At 37.9% G+C, this 17,575-nt stretch overlaps 1 protein-coding gene across 1 annotated transcript in view; it reads right to left on the bottom strand.

Moving 5' to 3' along the window:
• The window catches only part of LOC131426454 (CUB and sushi domain-containing protein 3), a 68,001-nt gene extending 50,954 nt beyond the window's left edge, over positions 1-17,047 (bottom strand). The window contains exon 1 of the mRNA XM_058589194.1: positions 15,916-17,047. Within this exon, the coding sequence (XP_058445177.1) occupies positions 15,916-16,132 (217 nt within the window). The 5' untranslated portion in view covers positions 16,133-17,047. The remainder of the gene's footprint in view (positions 1-15,915) is intronic.
• Positions 17,048-17,575: the final 528 nt, after the last annotated feature.

Below are 17,575 nucleotides of genomic sequence, written 5' to 3'. Positions count from 1 at the left end.
CAATAAGTTGACGTCATTTTGTAAAGCAGGGATTGGTGGATGAAAACATAGGTCGATTCCAACCATTTTTTCAATAGTATGCTATTGAAATACTGAAACGACGTCGTCATACATGTTTAAGTTAAAAGTTTCCGAATCGATTGGTTGTTAAATTATAACAATCCATCAACAAATGACCGAATTATTAACGTTCAAAATTATGACACAAAAAGGTTACGCGGCTATTTTTGAAACTTTTAATTGACACCCGGCCCCGTATAGTGAAGAGTAAGGCATTTTTAATGCCAAAAAAAATAGCAGCAACTAAACACTTAAACACTGTACGGAGCATTTTTCTCGAACGCAAAGCAGTCGAGTGCAGGGCTTTATTCGCACTCGTTTGGTGCGAATTTTGCACAAAGCTAAAAACATTATTCTAGTTCTTTATAGTTCTTTAGAGAACATTTGAAGCCATTCAAAGAGCTAATTATGAATAATGTTCCCCAATTTTTGTACATTTCACCCCGTTACTCCGTAACCGGATGTTCGATCCGGATAAAATTCAACAGCAATCTATAGGAGTCATATGAATATAAGTTTGTAGAAATCGATTCTGTCATTTCCGAGAAAATCGAGAGCACAGATTTGTTACATACACACGTACATATACAGAAACACACATACACGCGCAGACATTTTCTAATCTCGACGGACTGAGTGGAATGGTAGATGACACTCGACCCTTCCGGATTTGGTTCAAAGTTAGGTTTTCACAATGATTCTGTACCTTTCTATATGAAAACGATAAATACTAGTTGAGTACTATCTATACTATATAATAAAAGAAACCTTTTTTTACGTGTCGAAAATTGAAACCATAGGAAATTTGACTTCATTTACGCGTCTCAGAATCTGCACTTTAATATTTCCTAATACCGTTTTCGTTTATTGATCAGAGCAGCCCGAGAGCTGACCCAGAGTCGCCCATACAACTTTTGAGAGGACTCCAATCGCGTAGTTTCGCTCTGAAATTTTTCTCGGGTTACACCAGTCAGAGTCGCCCACATGTAGGTTAAAAAACGAAAACTGTATAAGTTAAGCATCTTTTTACGCGAATTTACGATATTACGCATTTTTTTACGCGGATTTCCGAGGTTACGCGAATTTTACATAAATTTCCAAAGTTTTATGGCTCGGATTTCTGAAGTTACTCCGTTTTTTTTCGTGGATTTCTGAAGATACGCAGTTTTTTTCGCGATATTCACAAGTTAAATTAATTTCCGAAGTTACGCAGCTTTTTAAAGCGGATTTGCGAAGGTACGCAGTTTTTACGCGAATTTCCGAAATTACGCAGCTTATGCGGGTTTCCGAAGAAACGAGTTTTTAATCTTGTTTTTCCAAAGTTACACTATTTTCTATATACGGTTTTCCGAAGTATCACAGTTTTTTCACGTGGATTTCCGAAATTACGCAGTTTTTTACGTGGATTTCCGAAGTTACGCGGTTTTGCTATGCGGATTTGTGACGTTTTTTTACGTGGATTTCCAAAGCAGCGCAGTTCCGCAGTTTTTTTACATGGATTTCTGTTTTTTACATTTGGTGGGAGGGAGGGGGTGTAGGGTATAAATGATGAAAAAAATCATCATTTTTGCGATTTTTTTCAGAACTTTCGTTCAACAAAATAAATTTAAATATTTTGTACAATAAAAAGCATCATTCGAACAACATTTTGTAAATTTTTCGTGGAAAAATTGTGAGAAATAAGTCGGTGAAGAGGACGAGGACGCTTCTTAAAAATCATGATTTGCGCAGGCTAATCAGAAGTGAACAAATCAAAGCAGCAAAGTTAGAGCAAAATTTTTTCTAGACCCCTACGTTTCTGTTTGATTTTTTTTTTAATTTTTCAATTTTTGGTGGTTGTTTACATTCAAAAGTACAATTTTTCACGAAAAAATCGGCCATTTTGTAGCTATAAAACCTCCCCATAGTAACAAACAACGAAAAGGAAAACGTTGGGGCCTGGTTTTTTATGTGTAGAAAGTGAGTGCAAAATTTGAAAAAAGGTGGGGCATTAGTTTTTGAATGACGATGGATAAGGACTTTCAAAACTCGCTTTCGAAGAAAACGCCTTTAAAGTTTATTGTGTTGAAAATCGAAGGAAACAATTTATTACTCAAGGGAGAACGTAGGCTCTAAAATTCTCAAAAAGCCATATTTTTTCTTTTGTATTTTGTTATAATGAAACATTTCGAGAATGTTTTGTCAATTTTTAAAGTCAATCGAAGCAGAAATCTTGGGCCTGTGGGCGCAGATCTTATTTCTTCGTAGTATGAGATCGGCAAAGATAAAGGCCTTAACTTGCTGAGCTTTGTTCCGATAGGCTTCAAAATTTCACAGAATATTCTTGAAATGTTTTACTATCAGAAAATAGAAAGAAAATAATAAATGATTTTTCAGAAGTGTTAGACCCTACCCGCCCCTTGAATTACGCAGTTTTTTTCGCGTGGTTATCCTAAGTTACGCGTTTTTTTATGCGGATTTCCGAAGTGACGCGAGTTTTTATGCAAATTGTGAAATTTTTTAGGTTGATTTCCGAAGTAGCACAGTTTGCACGAGGGTTTCCAAAGTAACGATTTTTTTACGCGGATTTCCTGAGTTGTGCAGTTTTTTTCACGCGGATTTCCAAAATCACGCAGTTTTTTCAAAGCGGATTTCCGAAATTACGCGAATTTTTATGCGGATCTCCGAAGTTATATACTGATCTTTAAATTTTGTAACGAAATATCAATTGGTTTAATTTTCACGACCGGTTCAGCATGAACTACTACTAGGAACTGCGAGTGCGCCTGTTAATCGAAGACGAAACAAAATGCAACATCTGCACCTTTCTTCGTACGACAACGGCAACTCTGCCCTCGAAACTCCAAAACGGAGCTCCGTTCGGCCTAGATTGCCATCCGAACCGAAAGTGTTCGGGTGACAAAACGGTTTTTTGCCCATTAGCGACCACATGTGAAAATGGAAAATCTTTCCGAATGCCCGCTTCCTCTGCCCCGTCTACTAGGCATGAAATTAGCTGTGGCAACAAGACACGAACGAACCTTCTGTGTGTGTGTGTGTGTTTTTTTCGTTTTTGTCCATTTAGGTTCAACTATGGACAACAGTAACAGCGAAAAAAAAAGAACATATGAAGCTGGCGACGGTCCATCGAGTACCGTTTTGTGTCTTGGTAGGTTCGGTTCGAAAATATGGCGAAATTACTGCTGTGCAATGGCTGCTGTGTTCGCGGGACATTGATAGTGGATTGGAAACGTATGACAGTCGTATGTCATCGCAGTAGGCCGCGCTCTTGTCATAAAGCATAAACGCTACTGGTCACTTGTTCTGCGCTGCACTGCGCTGCGCTCTCAGGGTGGGTCGTTCTCATGCGGCACAACACCGTACGGTAACTGTTTAACTGAATTTCACATGCATCATAACTGTCAACTAACCTCTGATGTTGCTTGTTCTGGCCCGATTTCGTATGAAAATTAAGAAATCTAATATACAGTTTACAACGCGTGTATGTTCTTTTCGGTAGAATGGGTTTTTTTTTTTCGTTTGATTCCCATTTAGGAAACTTACTCTTGAGAACCATTGTTTACAAAATCGGTAGTTCGAGTGACGTTACGAAACAGAACACAGAACCAGTTTCAACTTTTAACCTGATCCCATTACCGGGAAAACCGTTACTTCGCAAACGACCCAAAACGATGTTCCACGGCGGCGAGTGATTCCTTATTTGTCTAGTAGTCTTCCGGTGCCTTCGGTCGTGGCGTAATCCCCGAACACGCCATGAGAGCATTTCTTTTTTCACACGCGTGCAAACGCCTACTTTGTTTGCCACGCTAGGCAAAAAAACTCTGCTCGATGCGTGAAATGTTTACGAACGGCTCCCCGAACGATGAGGAAAGCAAAGAATGATGCTCCACCGTATTATGAACTCTAATCCACTTCAAAACTTCGAAATAGCTCTTTTTTATGGGTTCCTTACATTCTGCACGGTTTAATGACTTAAACCTGCCGTCAGACAGAGAGAGAGAAAGAGAGGAAAAAAAATTCCCATCACAGCAGCCGCGCCGAATAAAAAACAATAAAACGGTGGAATTGCTGCACTGTGAAGCTTCAATTAGTACCTAATTAAATCATAGATCGTATCTAGCGACGGTCGGTTGGGAAGTCCATGGAGGGCCGGAAGTTGAGTTGAAGCTCTACGCGGTACCGGTGGCGAGTGTTCTGTGCGACACGACAGTAAGTGGTTTGGTTTCTGGTGGGTAGTTTCATCATGGATTTTTTGGAGAACGCCGAATTGTACCGAATTAAATTAGATCTACCGATTGGTGCTACTACTGATTGAATCTAGAATATTTTGATGGAAACCGGTTTTCCATAATTTGCTGCTAGTCATTGAAAAGATTAGCGTTAGCCGAGCTCTTAGTTTTTTTTTCGTCGTTTTATACGAAACCGTTTCGCAACGGTTTTGACTTTCAATAATGCAGTTTTGTCTTGCTTTTCGAGGTGACGCACGTCATGACAATCCCATAAAAGCCTTTAGCTTTTACATTGTTCGGGAGCGCTTGTACCAGTATTTGTATCCCGATTTCGTATTGGCACGGACAAACACGCTAGCGAAGTACACTCGCGTTTGAATTTTTGGTTCAAAGTCAACATGCGCGGCATCCTGCGCCAGAATATTTGTTTCATCTGTAGATCTCTCGGCCAGTGTAGTCAGAATTAATCCTTTCATGCTAGTTTCATGACGAGGCTTCACTTTCCATTGCATTGTTTTCGACGTTGAAGAGCCTACCGAGGCGGACTCCATTGGCAGTGGAGTTTCGGTCACTAAATAAAAAAAAACCCTCAAAACCAATAGTTTACAGTGTAATCTGAAGAAGCACTAGCCCTCAAATATTCACCAATATTTTAGCTGGTTTCTTTTGCCGTTTCATGAGAGAGTGTAAATCCTTTATTTATTCATACACGTTAAAACAAAAATCGACTGTCGAATCAAAAGAAATGGTTGCGTATCGCGCTGAGATTGCAGCATGTTTTCAATGATCTAGACTAACCATTTTTACCACTTTTTTCTAAATAACTTCAATGTAAAAATTTTTGAAAAAAAATCCTAATCGAGTTGTACACTTAAAATTAAAAATTGAATTTAAAATATTTTTAAAAATTAGCAAAAATTGCACCATTTTGTTCAGCATATGGACATTTGCTAGTGATCATAATTACTTATCTTGGGACAAATTGCTTCGAATTAAAAATGGTATATTTAATTCAAATTTTGATAATCGACTTTTTTCAGTGTGGGATTCAATTAGACGAATTTCGTGCCAAATCATGCTCGAAGCGGCAAACTCTAAGGTTTCGAATGAAACTTTCCGAAAATGTAGATTCACAAAATGCCACTGCTTTGATTTACTAGACCGATTTTTTTCAAATAGTTTGCAAATCAATTGAAAATCGATTTTTTTTTCAGTGTAGGATTCATACGAATCGTAAACCAAATCATACTCGATGTTGGCAGCAACCTTTCAGAACCTTCAATGAAACTTTCTGGGCATGTCGACTTTGTTTCAAAAAGCCACTTTGTAGTTCCAAAATTGATCTAGACTGGCTTTTGAAAAGGACTGAATCTTTTTTTATCACTTTTATTCAAATAGCTATAGTCTAAAAACGACAAACCGAAAGGAAAAATGTTGTGCTAGAGATTTTCAAAGAATACGCAAATTTATCGAATCACCATATAGAAAATAATCTTACACTGAAAAAAAAAAACGATTCAAATTTCTTTTAAATTGCATAATTTTTGCAATGCATTGCAAAAATTGCACACCTAGACGTAGATATAGTGGTATATTTGAGGACAGAAAAAAAAAATGCATAATATGTTTCAGAGGGTCATTTTCTTCTTCAGTAGACCAACTATAACTGAAAATTACAATCAACCAAAAATCCAATGAAACTCAATTTCTGAGGAGATTTCACAGAATATTCGATCGGTAGTTACCAAAAAGTACTGGACAAGAAAACGTTTTAGTCGAAACCTAAAACAAGACGAGACTGCTGGCTTCTTACTCTTATTTTGTTTGCTTTCTATGGGCCCTGCTGAATTATTGATGATAGTTGACTGTATGTGACTAGTTGACATTCGCAGTGTAGCCAATTTCTTTTCTATATCAAAACTTGCAAAAAAGTAACGCATTAAACGCTTCGTAATGCCTAAAACATTAAAAAAGTAACCCAAATAATGCTTCGTAACGCCTAAAAATTACAAAAAAGTAACGCTTCGTAATGCCAAAAATGATTAAAAAGTAGCGCATGTAACGCTTCATAACGCCTAAAACATACAGAAAAGTAACGCATGTAACGCTTCGTAGCGCCTAAATTTTACAAAAATGCAACGCTTTGTAACGCTTAAAACGTATAAACAAGTATCGCTTCATAACATTTCAAATATACAAAAAAGTAACGCTTATGATGCTGTTACGAAGCATAAACATACTAAAATGTAACGCATGTAACACTTCGTAACGTCTAAAACTTACAAAAAGTAACGCATGTAACGCTTCGTAACGTCTAAAACTTACAAAAAATCAACGCATGTAACGCTTCGTAACACCTACAACTTACAATGTGCATACGTGCAAAACAAACGCCCTTATTCTGAATAACGACGTATTGATTTTTCGATCGAATGTGGTTCGATCGAATCATAGCTACCTTTGATTTTGCTAGCGTTATGGGGAATATAAATGAAATACGAGGGAAAAAACGATACGACGTTATTCAGAATAAGGGCGAAAATCTTTGTCATTCTGAAAACGTCTGCGAAGTTTCATTTTAATTGGACACCGTAAATCCTGATTCTGCTATCTATTCTATTTTTAATTTCTGAAACTGCTGAAACTGGCTTAGTACTTATTTTGTTACTTATTCAATTGTATATTTCAAATGATGTTTTATTTCTTTTTCTATATGAGAGTTTTATCTATCCCTTTTTGTTGTTTGTTTATTTTTTTGCGAGAAAATTTCGTTATTTAATATTTTAATTACTGTTAAAACCGACTTTTGAACCGAGACCATTTAGCTTTAGCATTTAGCTTTAGCATTTAGCTTTAGCATTTAGCTTTAGCATTTAGCTTTAGCATTTAGCTTTAGCATTTAGCTTTAGCATTTAGCTTTAGCATTTAGCTTTAGCATTTAGCTTTAGCATTTAGCTTTAGCATTTAGCTTTAGCATTTAGCTTTAGCATTTAGCTTTAGCATTTAGCTTTAGCATTTAGCTTTAGCATTTAGCTTTAGCATTTAGCTTTAGCATTTAGCTTTAGCATTTAGCTTTAGCATTTAGCTTTAGCATTTAGCTTTAGCATTTAGCTTTAGCATTTAGCTTTAGCATTTAGCTTTAGCATTTAGCTTTAGCATTTAGCTTTAGCATTTAGCTTTAGCATTTAGCTTTAGCATTTAGCTTTAGCATTTAGCTTTAGCATTTAGCTTTAGCTTTTAGTGTTTAGCATTAAGCGTTTGGCATTTAGCAGTTTTGACCGTACACGGTAATGAGTGATTAAAATCTCAATTTACCGTTTAAAACGACGATAATTAAAATAATGTCATGAGAACTAAAACACCTAAGAATATCCATGCAAAAACACATGCGGGTTGATAAAAAAAGGTATCATCTCACTGCTAGGTGGATTAATCACGTTTTTCAGTGTAGGATTCGATTAAACGGATTCCACATCTCATCCCACACCCTCTCAAATTTGAAGAAAAATTCCTAAACGTGTAGACTTTTTCACGAAAAGCCGCATACTTTGTTTTTCTAAAATTTATCTAGACTGTCGTTAAAAAAGGGGTTAATCTTTTTAAACATTTTTTTCGAATAGCTATAGTTTAACAATACCAAATCCCAGATAAATTTATTATGCTTGATGGTTTTTCAAAGCTAGTCAAATTTTCGAATCAAAATATTGAAAACAATATTCTATTCGAGTCCTACACTGAGAAAAAAATGATTTAAAAATTCAAAAAAAAAAAAACATTTGGCACAAACTGCTAAATTTTGAATGAAGACATGAAGACTTTGTCACAAAAAGTCACTTTGTGCTTTGTAGTTTCAAAATTGGTGTAGATTGTCTGCTGTAAAGAGGCTAAACCTTTTTTACAATTTTAGTCGAAGTCTAAAAATTACAAACCCCCATGGAAAGGGTTGACCTAGTGATGTTCGCAGGAATAGTTAAAATTTGCAATAAAAAATATTGAGAATAAAATCCTAATCGAGCCCTACACTGAAAAGTCTATATGGACTTTTAATAGGGAACATAATAACTTATTTTAGGATAAATTTCATCTAAGTCAAAAATTGTGTTTTTTTTTTGTTAATCGACTTCAAATTTTGAAAATCAAATTGTTTTTGTGTAGAATTCGATTAGACCAGGGGTTCCCAAGGGTGGTCGATATAGACCCCTTGGGGTCGATATCCTTTGTGCGGGGGTCGACGTTAACGAAAACTGACTATGGGGGTCGACGAGGTCTAGAAATCGACCCCCTATTTTTTAAAAATAGAAGTTGTTATTTGAAATATTCATGCTAAAAAAGTTGTGTTTATTTGACCATCCGCAGAAATGGGTATTTTACATCAATATTTAAAAAGCAAGAAATTGAATTTCTAAGTAAGTTTTTAATGGGGGTCTGAGGCCTAAGTTAGTTTTTGTAAAGGGGTCCATGACCCAAAATAGTTTGGGAACCCCTGGATTAGACGAATTTCGTGCATTTGGCAGAAAGCTATTGGATTTGGATGAAACTTTCTGAACTTGGAGATTTTTGTCACAAAGTGGCACTTTACTTATTTTATTTTCTAAATATTGATAAAAGCTGTCTTTTGTAAAGGACAACGTGTTTTTTTACCGTGGTTTATTTTCAAATAGCCGTAGTCTAAAAATGACAATTCCTAAAGAAAAATGTTGTACTACTGATGTTTAAAAAAATGGTAAACAACCAGAATCAGGAATTAGAACTAATTGGCTCAAGTGGCACGTTCCCCTAGTTAGTCGTACACTGAAAAAAAATCGATTTTTTTTAAATTATACAATTTTTTGCAATTCACGACCGTTGACGTAAAGTTTCAGACGAAACGTAAAAATAATGCATGTTTCAAAGCTCATTTTCTTCTTGACTAGAGCAAAACGCTTTTCGATTCCGGATTGTTTTTGGAAAGGTATTACAAATAGTGCGGTAGCACAACTGTTGCGGTGGCAAAAAAAAACTGTAAAAAATCTTATACTACCTCTGCCCCAGGTGGAAAGCAATGCAATTGTGGATGCACTCACCCCGTAACTTCGTAACTTCGCGCGCACCGATTTGCCTCATCGCTCGCAGTACGTACGGTTTGATTTGCTCCATTAATAAGCGCTTTGTAACTCCGAACCGGGGGTGTCGGTGAATCTCACGTTACGCGATAGAACAACCCCCTACTCCCTCGCTCGTTGTGTGGGATATTGGGCTGGGAAAAACTCGGCCGGAGAAAGGGCCCCCTCCCCTTCCACGACAGGTGCTCCAATTTCACACCATCTGAATCGATGTGCAAATTCACCGCTTCTTATCGACGGTGTTAAGGAGGTCGTCGTGAGGCCAACTTTACATGTGCTTGTAAAGCACCACCAATCGTGAAGAGGTGCTCCCGTACAGTGCCGAAAACAGAGGCTCGAAACGGTGAACTAATGATGCTTAATGGCGCCAAAGTGCAGTCAGCGGAGTGCACTCGACAATCGGACCAATATGAGAAATAGAAAGAAAAAAAATTTGTAACCAAATTTTGCGCGGGTTCGTCGTCAACCGTCGCCACCTTGAATGAAATCACCAACGAAAATGCGCGCACACACACACAGCCAGACAGCCAGACAGGCGTGGCTGGGAGTCATTCGCATTCGGTCACCCAAGAATTGGTGTAAATTGGTCACTTTTCGAAATCAAATCGACACGCAGTTGGCTTCGCTTCGCGGCGCCATCTGAGATTATGTAAACAACGAATGGAAAAACAAAGACGGCGGTGTCGGGGGCCGTTTTTTTCGATTTATTTTCTTTTTCATCATTCCACCAGCGATGTGGCTCTGCCATGCGTCAGCCAACCACGTTGCGATCGATCGCCCGATCGGTCCGTTCTGCTACTTTGGTCTATCGGGGGAAACGTGTCCTAATCGGGGGGGTTTCGCGCCATTTGCCAACTCCCACCTGGTGCCGGGTGCGGTTGTCAGTGCGTCCGACAGGAGGATTGTGTAAGGCCGGCAGCAATCGGTTCGATAGAAAAAGGGTTTCGAATGCGTCGATTTACGAAATTTTTCCGTACATGCAGGCTGGCCTGCACGCGCAAAACACGTCTACGGGCTCAGCTGGGTTTACTCCGTGCACGTAGGCACGGTCCGCTGAGGTCACGCGGTTCATTGGATGTTTTCAACCGATCAGGCTTTGCGTCATCATGTCGGACGCGATCTGATTTTGCTGTTAGCGAGTGCGAAATTCCGATCAATAAAATGTATTGTTCTTAACAACAACCGTAACTTTCTCAACGCGGCACCTGTTCGTGAGTAAGTTTTCCCAATCGGGCCGTTTTCCGATTGATTGAGTCACATTCTAATGGAAATATAATGTTATGGAAGTAAAAATTTACAAGTTCTCCATAAAGAATGACTTAGTTCTTTGTATTTAAATTGCAAAACTTGAAATTGATATCGTTTGCACTAATCACCCTGTAACTCCGGAACCGGAAAAAAGATCCAATTGAAATTCAACCATTTTCTCTAGGAACGTAATGCCTCTCATTGCTGAATGCTAACGCTAAATACTAAACGCTAAATACTAAACGCTAAATGCTAAAGCTAAATGGTAAAGCTAAATGCCAAACGCTTAATGCTGAACGCTAAAAGCTAAAGCTAAATGCTAAAGCTAAATGCTAAAGCTAAATGCTAAAGCTAAATGCTAAAGCTAAATGCTAAAGCTAAATGCTAAAGCTAAATGCTAAAGCTAAATGCTAAAGCTAAATGCTAAAGCTAAATGCTAAAGCTAAATGCTAAAGCTAAATGCTAAAGCTAAATGCTAAAGCTAAATGCTAAATCTAAATGCTAAATCTAAATGCTAAAGCTAAATGCTAAAGCTAAATGCTAAAGCTAAATGCTAAAGCTAAATGCTAAAGCTAAATGCTAAAGCTAAATGCTAAAGCTAAATGCTAAAGCTAAATGCTAAAGCTAAATGCTAAAGCTAAATGCTAAAGCTAAATGCTAAAGCTAAATGCTAAAGCTAAATGCTAAAGCTAAATGCTAAAGCTAAATGCTAAAGCTAAATGCTAAAGCTAAATGCTAAAGCTAAATGCTAAAGCTAAATGCTAAAGCTAAATGCTAAAGCTAAATGCTAAAGCTAAATGCTAAAGCTAAATGCTAAATCTAAATGCTAAAGCTAAATGCTAAATCTAAATGCTAAAGCTAAATGCCAAACGCTTAATGCTGAACGCTAAAAGCTAAAGCTAAATGCGAAAGCTAAATGCGAAAGCTAAATGCTAAAGCTAAATGCTAAAGCTAAATGCTAAAGCTAAATGCTAAAGCTAAATGCTAAAGCTAAATGCTAAAGCTAAATGCTAAAGCTAAATGCTAAAGCTAAATGCTAAAGCTAAATGCTAAAGCTAAATGCTAAAGCTAAATGCTAAAGCTAAATGCTAAAGCTAAATGCTAAAGCTAAATGCTAAAGCTAAATGCTAAAGCTAAATGCTAAAGCTAAATGCTAAAGCTAAATGCTAAAGCTAAATGCTAAAGCTAAATGGTCTCGGTTCAAAAGTCGGTTTTAACAGTAATTAAAAAATTAAATAACGAAATTTTCTCGCAAAAAAATAAACAAACAACAAAAAGGGATAGATAAAACTCTCATATAGAAAAAGAAATAAAACATCATTTGAAATATACAATTGAATAAGTAACAAAATAAGTACTAAGCCAGTTTCAGCAGTTTCAGAAATTAAAAATAGAATAGATAGCAGAATCAGGATTTACGTTCTCCAATTAAAATGAAACTTCGCACACGTTTTCAGAATGACAAAGATTTTGGTTTGCACGTATGCACATTGTAAGTTCTCGGTGTTACGAAGCGTTACATACGTTACATTTGTGTGAGTTTCAGGCGTTTCGAAGCGTTACATGCGTAACTTTTTTGTATGTTTTAGGTGTTACGAAGCGATGAGTGCGTTACTTTATTGTATGTTTTAGGCGTTACGAAGCGTTATTTTTTGTGTTTTAGGCGTTACGAAACGTTACACATATTTTTTTAATATTTTAGGCATTACGAAGCGTTACATGCGTTACATTTCAGTATGTTTTAGGTGTTACGAAGCGTTACATGCGTTATTTTTTGTAAGTTTTAGACGTTGCGAGGCGTTACATGTGTTACTTTATTGTGCGTTACGAATCGTTATTATTTGTATGTTTTAGGCGTTACGAAGCGTTACACATATTTTTTAATATTTTAGGGGTTACAAAGCGTTACATGCGTTACTTTTTTGTATATTTTAAACGTTACGAACCGTTACATGTGTTACTTTATTGCATGTTTTAGGCGTTACGATGCGTTATTTTCTGAATGTTTTAGGCGTTACGAAGCATTACTATTTTGCAAGTTTTATGCGTTACGAAGCGTTACATGCGTTACTCTTTTGTAAGATTCAGATTTTGCAATGACTGAGCGGAAATATATATTGGAGAAGCCAAGTGAAAGAAAAACTAACAGAAAAGATGAATTTTTGGAAAAAGATACGCTCAGAGACAGGACTCGAAACTGCGTTCTTATGCATTCCGTGCATACGCGCTACCATTTCGCGACTCTGATCTTGCTTTAGCCACACTAAAACTCACAGACATAGTAGCAACGTACATCGAACATGGTCTACATCCTGGCCGTCACCCGACCGATACCTTATATCCAAACATCTTCTCTGTTCATTAAACACTAGTCCTCTCGCTTTATACCTATTTCTCCGATCAAGCATTGAGTAGGAGAGTGTATTTATAATCGCTTGTCACCTTCTTTAATGGTGCCAGTCGCTGGCTGGACATCGTCAGCGACAGACCCCTATGAAGGTTGTATTGATTGCGACTGGCACCATTAAAGTTTAGGCGTTTTAGGTGTTTTAGGCGTTACGAAGCGTTATACATACTTTTTAATATTTTAGGCGTTACGAAGCGTTACTTTTTTGTAAGTTTTAGACGTTACGAAGCGTTACATTTCAGTATGTTTTAGATGTTACGAAGCATTACTTTTTTGTGAATTTTAGGCGTTACAAGCTTTACTTTTTTGTATGTTTTAGGCGTTACGAAGCGTTACATGTTTTACTATTTTGTAAGTTTTAGGCGTTACGAAGCGTTACATGCGTTACTCTTTTGTAAGATTTAGATGGTACGAAGCGTTACATGCGTTACATTTCAGTATGTTTTAGGTGTTACATGCGTTATTTTTTAGTCATTTTTGGCATTACGAAGTGTTACTTTTTTGTAATTTTTAGGCGTTACGAAGCATTACGAAGCGTTACATGCGTTACATTACAGTATGTTTTAGGTGTTACGAAGCGTTACATGCGTTATTTTTTGTAAGTTTTAGACGTTGCGAGGCGTTACATGTGTTACTTTATTGTATGTTTTAGGCGTTACGAATCGTTATTTTTTGTATGTTTTAGGCGTTACGAAGCGTTACACATATTTTTTAATATTTTAGGGGTTACAAAGCGTTACATGTGTTACTTTATTGCATGTTTTAGGCGTTACGATGCGTTATTATCTGTGTTTTAGGCGTTACGAAGTGTTATACATACTTTTTAATATTTTAGGCGTTACGAAGCGTTACTTTTTTGTAAGTTTTAGGCGTTACGAAGCGTTACATGTGTTACTATTTTGTAAGTTTTAGGCGTTACGAAGCGTTACATGCGTTACTCTTTTGTAAGATTCAGATATTACGAAGCGTTACATGCGTTACATTTCAGTATGTTTTAGGTGTTACATGCGTTACTTTTTAGTCATTTCTGGCATTACGAAGTGTTACTTTTTTGTAATTTTTAGGCGTTACGAAGCGTTACTTGCGATACTTTTTTTAATGTTTTAGACATTACGAAGCGTTAAATGCGTTACTCTTTTGTATGTTTTACGCGTTGCGAAGCGTTTCATGCTTTCCATTTTTGTATTTTTTATGCATTACGAAGTGTTACATTTTTGTTAGTTTAAGGCCTGACGAAGCGTTACATGCGTTACTCTTTTGTAGGTTTTAGACTTTACGAAGCGTTACATGCGTTAATTTTGAATAAGTTTTAGGTGCTACGAAGCATTATAAGCGTTACTCTTTTTGTATGTTTTGAATGATACGAAGCGTTACTTTTTTTATAAGTTTTAGGCGTTAGAAAGCGTTACATTTTTGTTAAAGTTAGACGCTGCGAAGCGTTACATGCGTTACTTTTTGATGTTTTAGGCATCGGCATTTGTACTTCAATTTCTTAAAAGTGCTCAGCATGCAATGTATAAACGGTGGGTAGGTATCAGAAGCACCTGTCATGGGGCAAAACTTCGTTCAAATCAAAATTGGTATTCTTTGTAAAGCGACTTATTTCAGTGTAGGCCTCGATCAGGAACTTTTAAATATTATTTTTCAAAAATTTGATTGTTTCTGTGAAAATCACTAGTACAACACTTTTTCGGTGGATTTGTCAATTTTCGACTATAGCCATTTTGGAAGTGGGAAGAACAAGTTCGGCCCTTTTGAAAAGACAGTCAAGATCATTATTGAACCTCGGGAATTGTTTTCACCTTTGACTTGAATACGTCTTACTTCAATGAGGGGGCGCCATTTTTCAAAAATCCCAGTCCCATACAAAGTTCCAGAATTTGATTGAAATCCGACTTCCAGTTCCGGAGTTAAAGGGTGATAGGTGCAAAAGAAGGAAAATTTTCAAACTAACTTTTTTCTATCGAATCTCACAACTGAATAACAGGGTGATCAGATCAAACATTTTGATTATAAAGTTGTTTTTTCATAAGATAAAGAGCTGCAATGTCCCATTAGAAATGTACATAAATTTATTTAGTTTGTAGATATTGTTGGCAAATGTCCAAATAATCTCACTTCAATTCAGTACCGGTCCTAAGTTTCCAGCACCTGAAGTACCGAAAATAGTAGATCAATATTTTCAAGCAAAGTTCACTCCGATTTCTTAGAAACGGCTGAACCCATTTTCACAAAAGTAAGATTGAAATGAGAGATATTATAGTCATATAGCAAAACTTGTGAATTTAAACTTTCAAATCCGAGAGGGTTCTGCCAACATTTGTGCGAGTTTGTGCAGAATTCATCTATTATGGTTATAAAAAGGTCCGTGGTATAAAAAGTTCGGGAACCACTGAATCATTCTATAGCTAACAATCAGAGATCAACTCGAATTATACTGCTGCCAATGGAAAAAAATATACATAAAAATAACGTTACGTGTCCGTTCGAAATCACTCCGATGATCACTGAACCGAAACCAAATCCGGCTAACGGCTGGGAAACCATCGGTCAGAATCGATTACGATCTTCACATTCAGTATGATTCAACAGCCATCAAATCTATTCCTAGTAGCTGGAAACGTTCTAGCGTTTCAGGCGAGAACGAAACCGAACCCTAGCTTTTCCAAAAGCCCAAAGAGAAACTCATGCAGAACGGATTCATTCATTTGGAGACTTTTCGAGGTCCGAACAGAAAAACCGCACTGCAAATTCCGAGACGACGACGACTATTGGGCACCACCACCGACGCCAGTGCCGGTCGGTCGATTGCCAATCAGGCTTCAACTTGTCCATTAGTCGGTAGGTAGGTAGGTAGGCAATAACTCACCTTGACAACCAACACCGGCCCAGCTGCCAGCGGAGTAGATCACGCAAATGGCAACGGCCGCAACAAGCGCACGGTTGTTGGACAACCGCCAACTGCGATTGACAGTATCGGGACGCGCTACGCCACCGCCACCACCGTCGTCATCCAACAAATCGCGATGTCTTCTTCGGCGTCGCTTCAACAGCAATCGTTGGTCCTCCAGCTGGACTTTCATCATCGTTTCACTTCACTGCCACACTCGCCGCAGTGCTGGTCCAATAAAACCCACTCGAGATTCCAATGGACTCCAACAAACTCCTTTCCAATATCCTCCAATTGCTCTCTTCACACCAGCCGGACTTTGTTTTGGCTCATTTGGCTCGGACACTTAAGTGAAAGGGAACTTCACGTCACTTGCCAGCGCACACACTCATGATCACCAAGCACTTGTTCATCATTTTCAGAATTAATATAAATTAATTTCAATTTTCGGTGTTTCTTCTTCTCCCTCTTATTGGTCGCTTTGAATCAAACGATCATCACTCGTTTCGGTGTGGAGGACAAAAAAAAACCATCCAAAAGTTGCACAACTTCTCTAGACCAGCAGGCCGATCCTGTTGATCGAATCAATTATCACTTTCAATTATGGGGACTGAAAAAGTGGTGCAAAAATCGGGAAGTTCGTTGTCTGCGCACCAGCTCAAGTCACCCTCAAGTTTCGATTGTGCAGTCAGAAAGAAAAAAAAACAAAACTGGTTCCTCACAATCACAGCAACCCAGGCTTCCTGGTTGGCTAGTTCTCCTTCGGTGTCTGTTCGGCGAGTTCACTCGAGACAGAGAACTAGGGCATGATCCACTGCAAAATACTTGTTCAAATTTTTATTCGTTTATTCCGATAGTTCTAGCTCGTACTAAGAACGTCAAACGAAAATGTCACACACCAACACTAGAATCGAAAGCTCTGCGATCGCGACCACGGCAAAACAACAAACCACCATCACGTGTGTGTGCTGCCGTGGCGAAGAAAAGGCGGCGCGTCTCAAGAACTACTCAACGCGACCACGACGACGAAGACAACGACGGCGACGACGATGGCGACCACGACACGAAACAAGACCACACCGTTCGGAAGTTGCATACAAACTGAACTATCGGGGATCGGCTCGGCGAGTTGGGCTTCGGTCGCTGGTCGGTTGCGCTAGGAAACCCAGCCGCTCTGATGTCAGGCCCCAGTGTGCTGCCATTCACTTTTGCAACTCGAGCCCGAACGAATAGGCAAAAACATCCCAACGATCGTAGCAAACTGGTTTTCGCATTCGCTGACAGTTCGGTTCGGGTGCTGCTGCTGCTGGTCTTCTGAGGGTTTGCCGGCAGTGATGTCGACGGCGATGATGATGATGATGACGATTGAAATTGCGGTTCGAGTCCTTGCTTTGCTGAATTCATGTTAATTACTTTTGAAGCGGTAACGAAAAAACAATGAATCTTAAAATTAGTTTAAATAGTGCTTTGCTTTGGTTCATTATGCCTTTATTCAATTTCATTTCCATTTTTCCTGTTATTTGTTTATGATCGAATTAATTTTCAAGATCGATTGACATTTGTTTAAAAAATAACCCATTTGTTATTTTAACAGTTAAAAAGTAAAACAGAGTAAAAGAGTAAAACACTAAAACTGTAA

Source organism: Malaya genurostris, chromosome 1 (assembly GCF_030247185.1).
Source record: "Malaya genurostris strain Urasoe2022 chromosome 1, Malgen_1.1, whole genome shotgun sequence".
Lineage (NCBI taxonomy): Eukaryota > Metazoa > Arthropoda > Insecta > Diptera > Culicidae > Malaya > Malaya genurostris.
The sequence above is the reverse complement of the archived record's forward strand: the minus strand, read 5'-3'. Positions and strand labels throughout refer to the sequence as shown.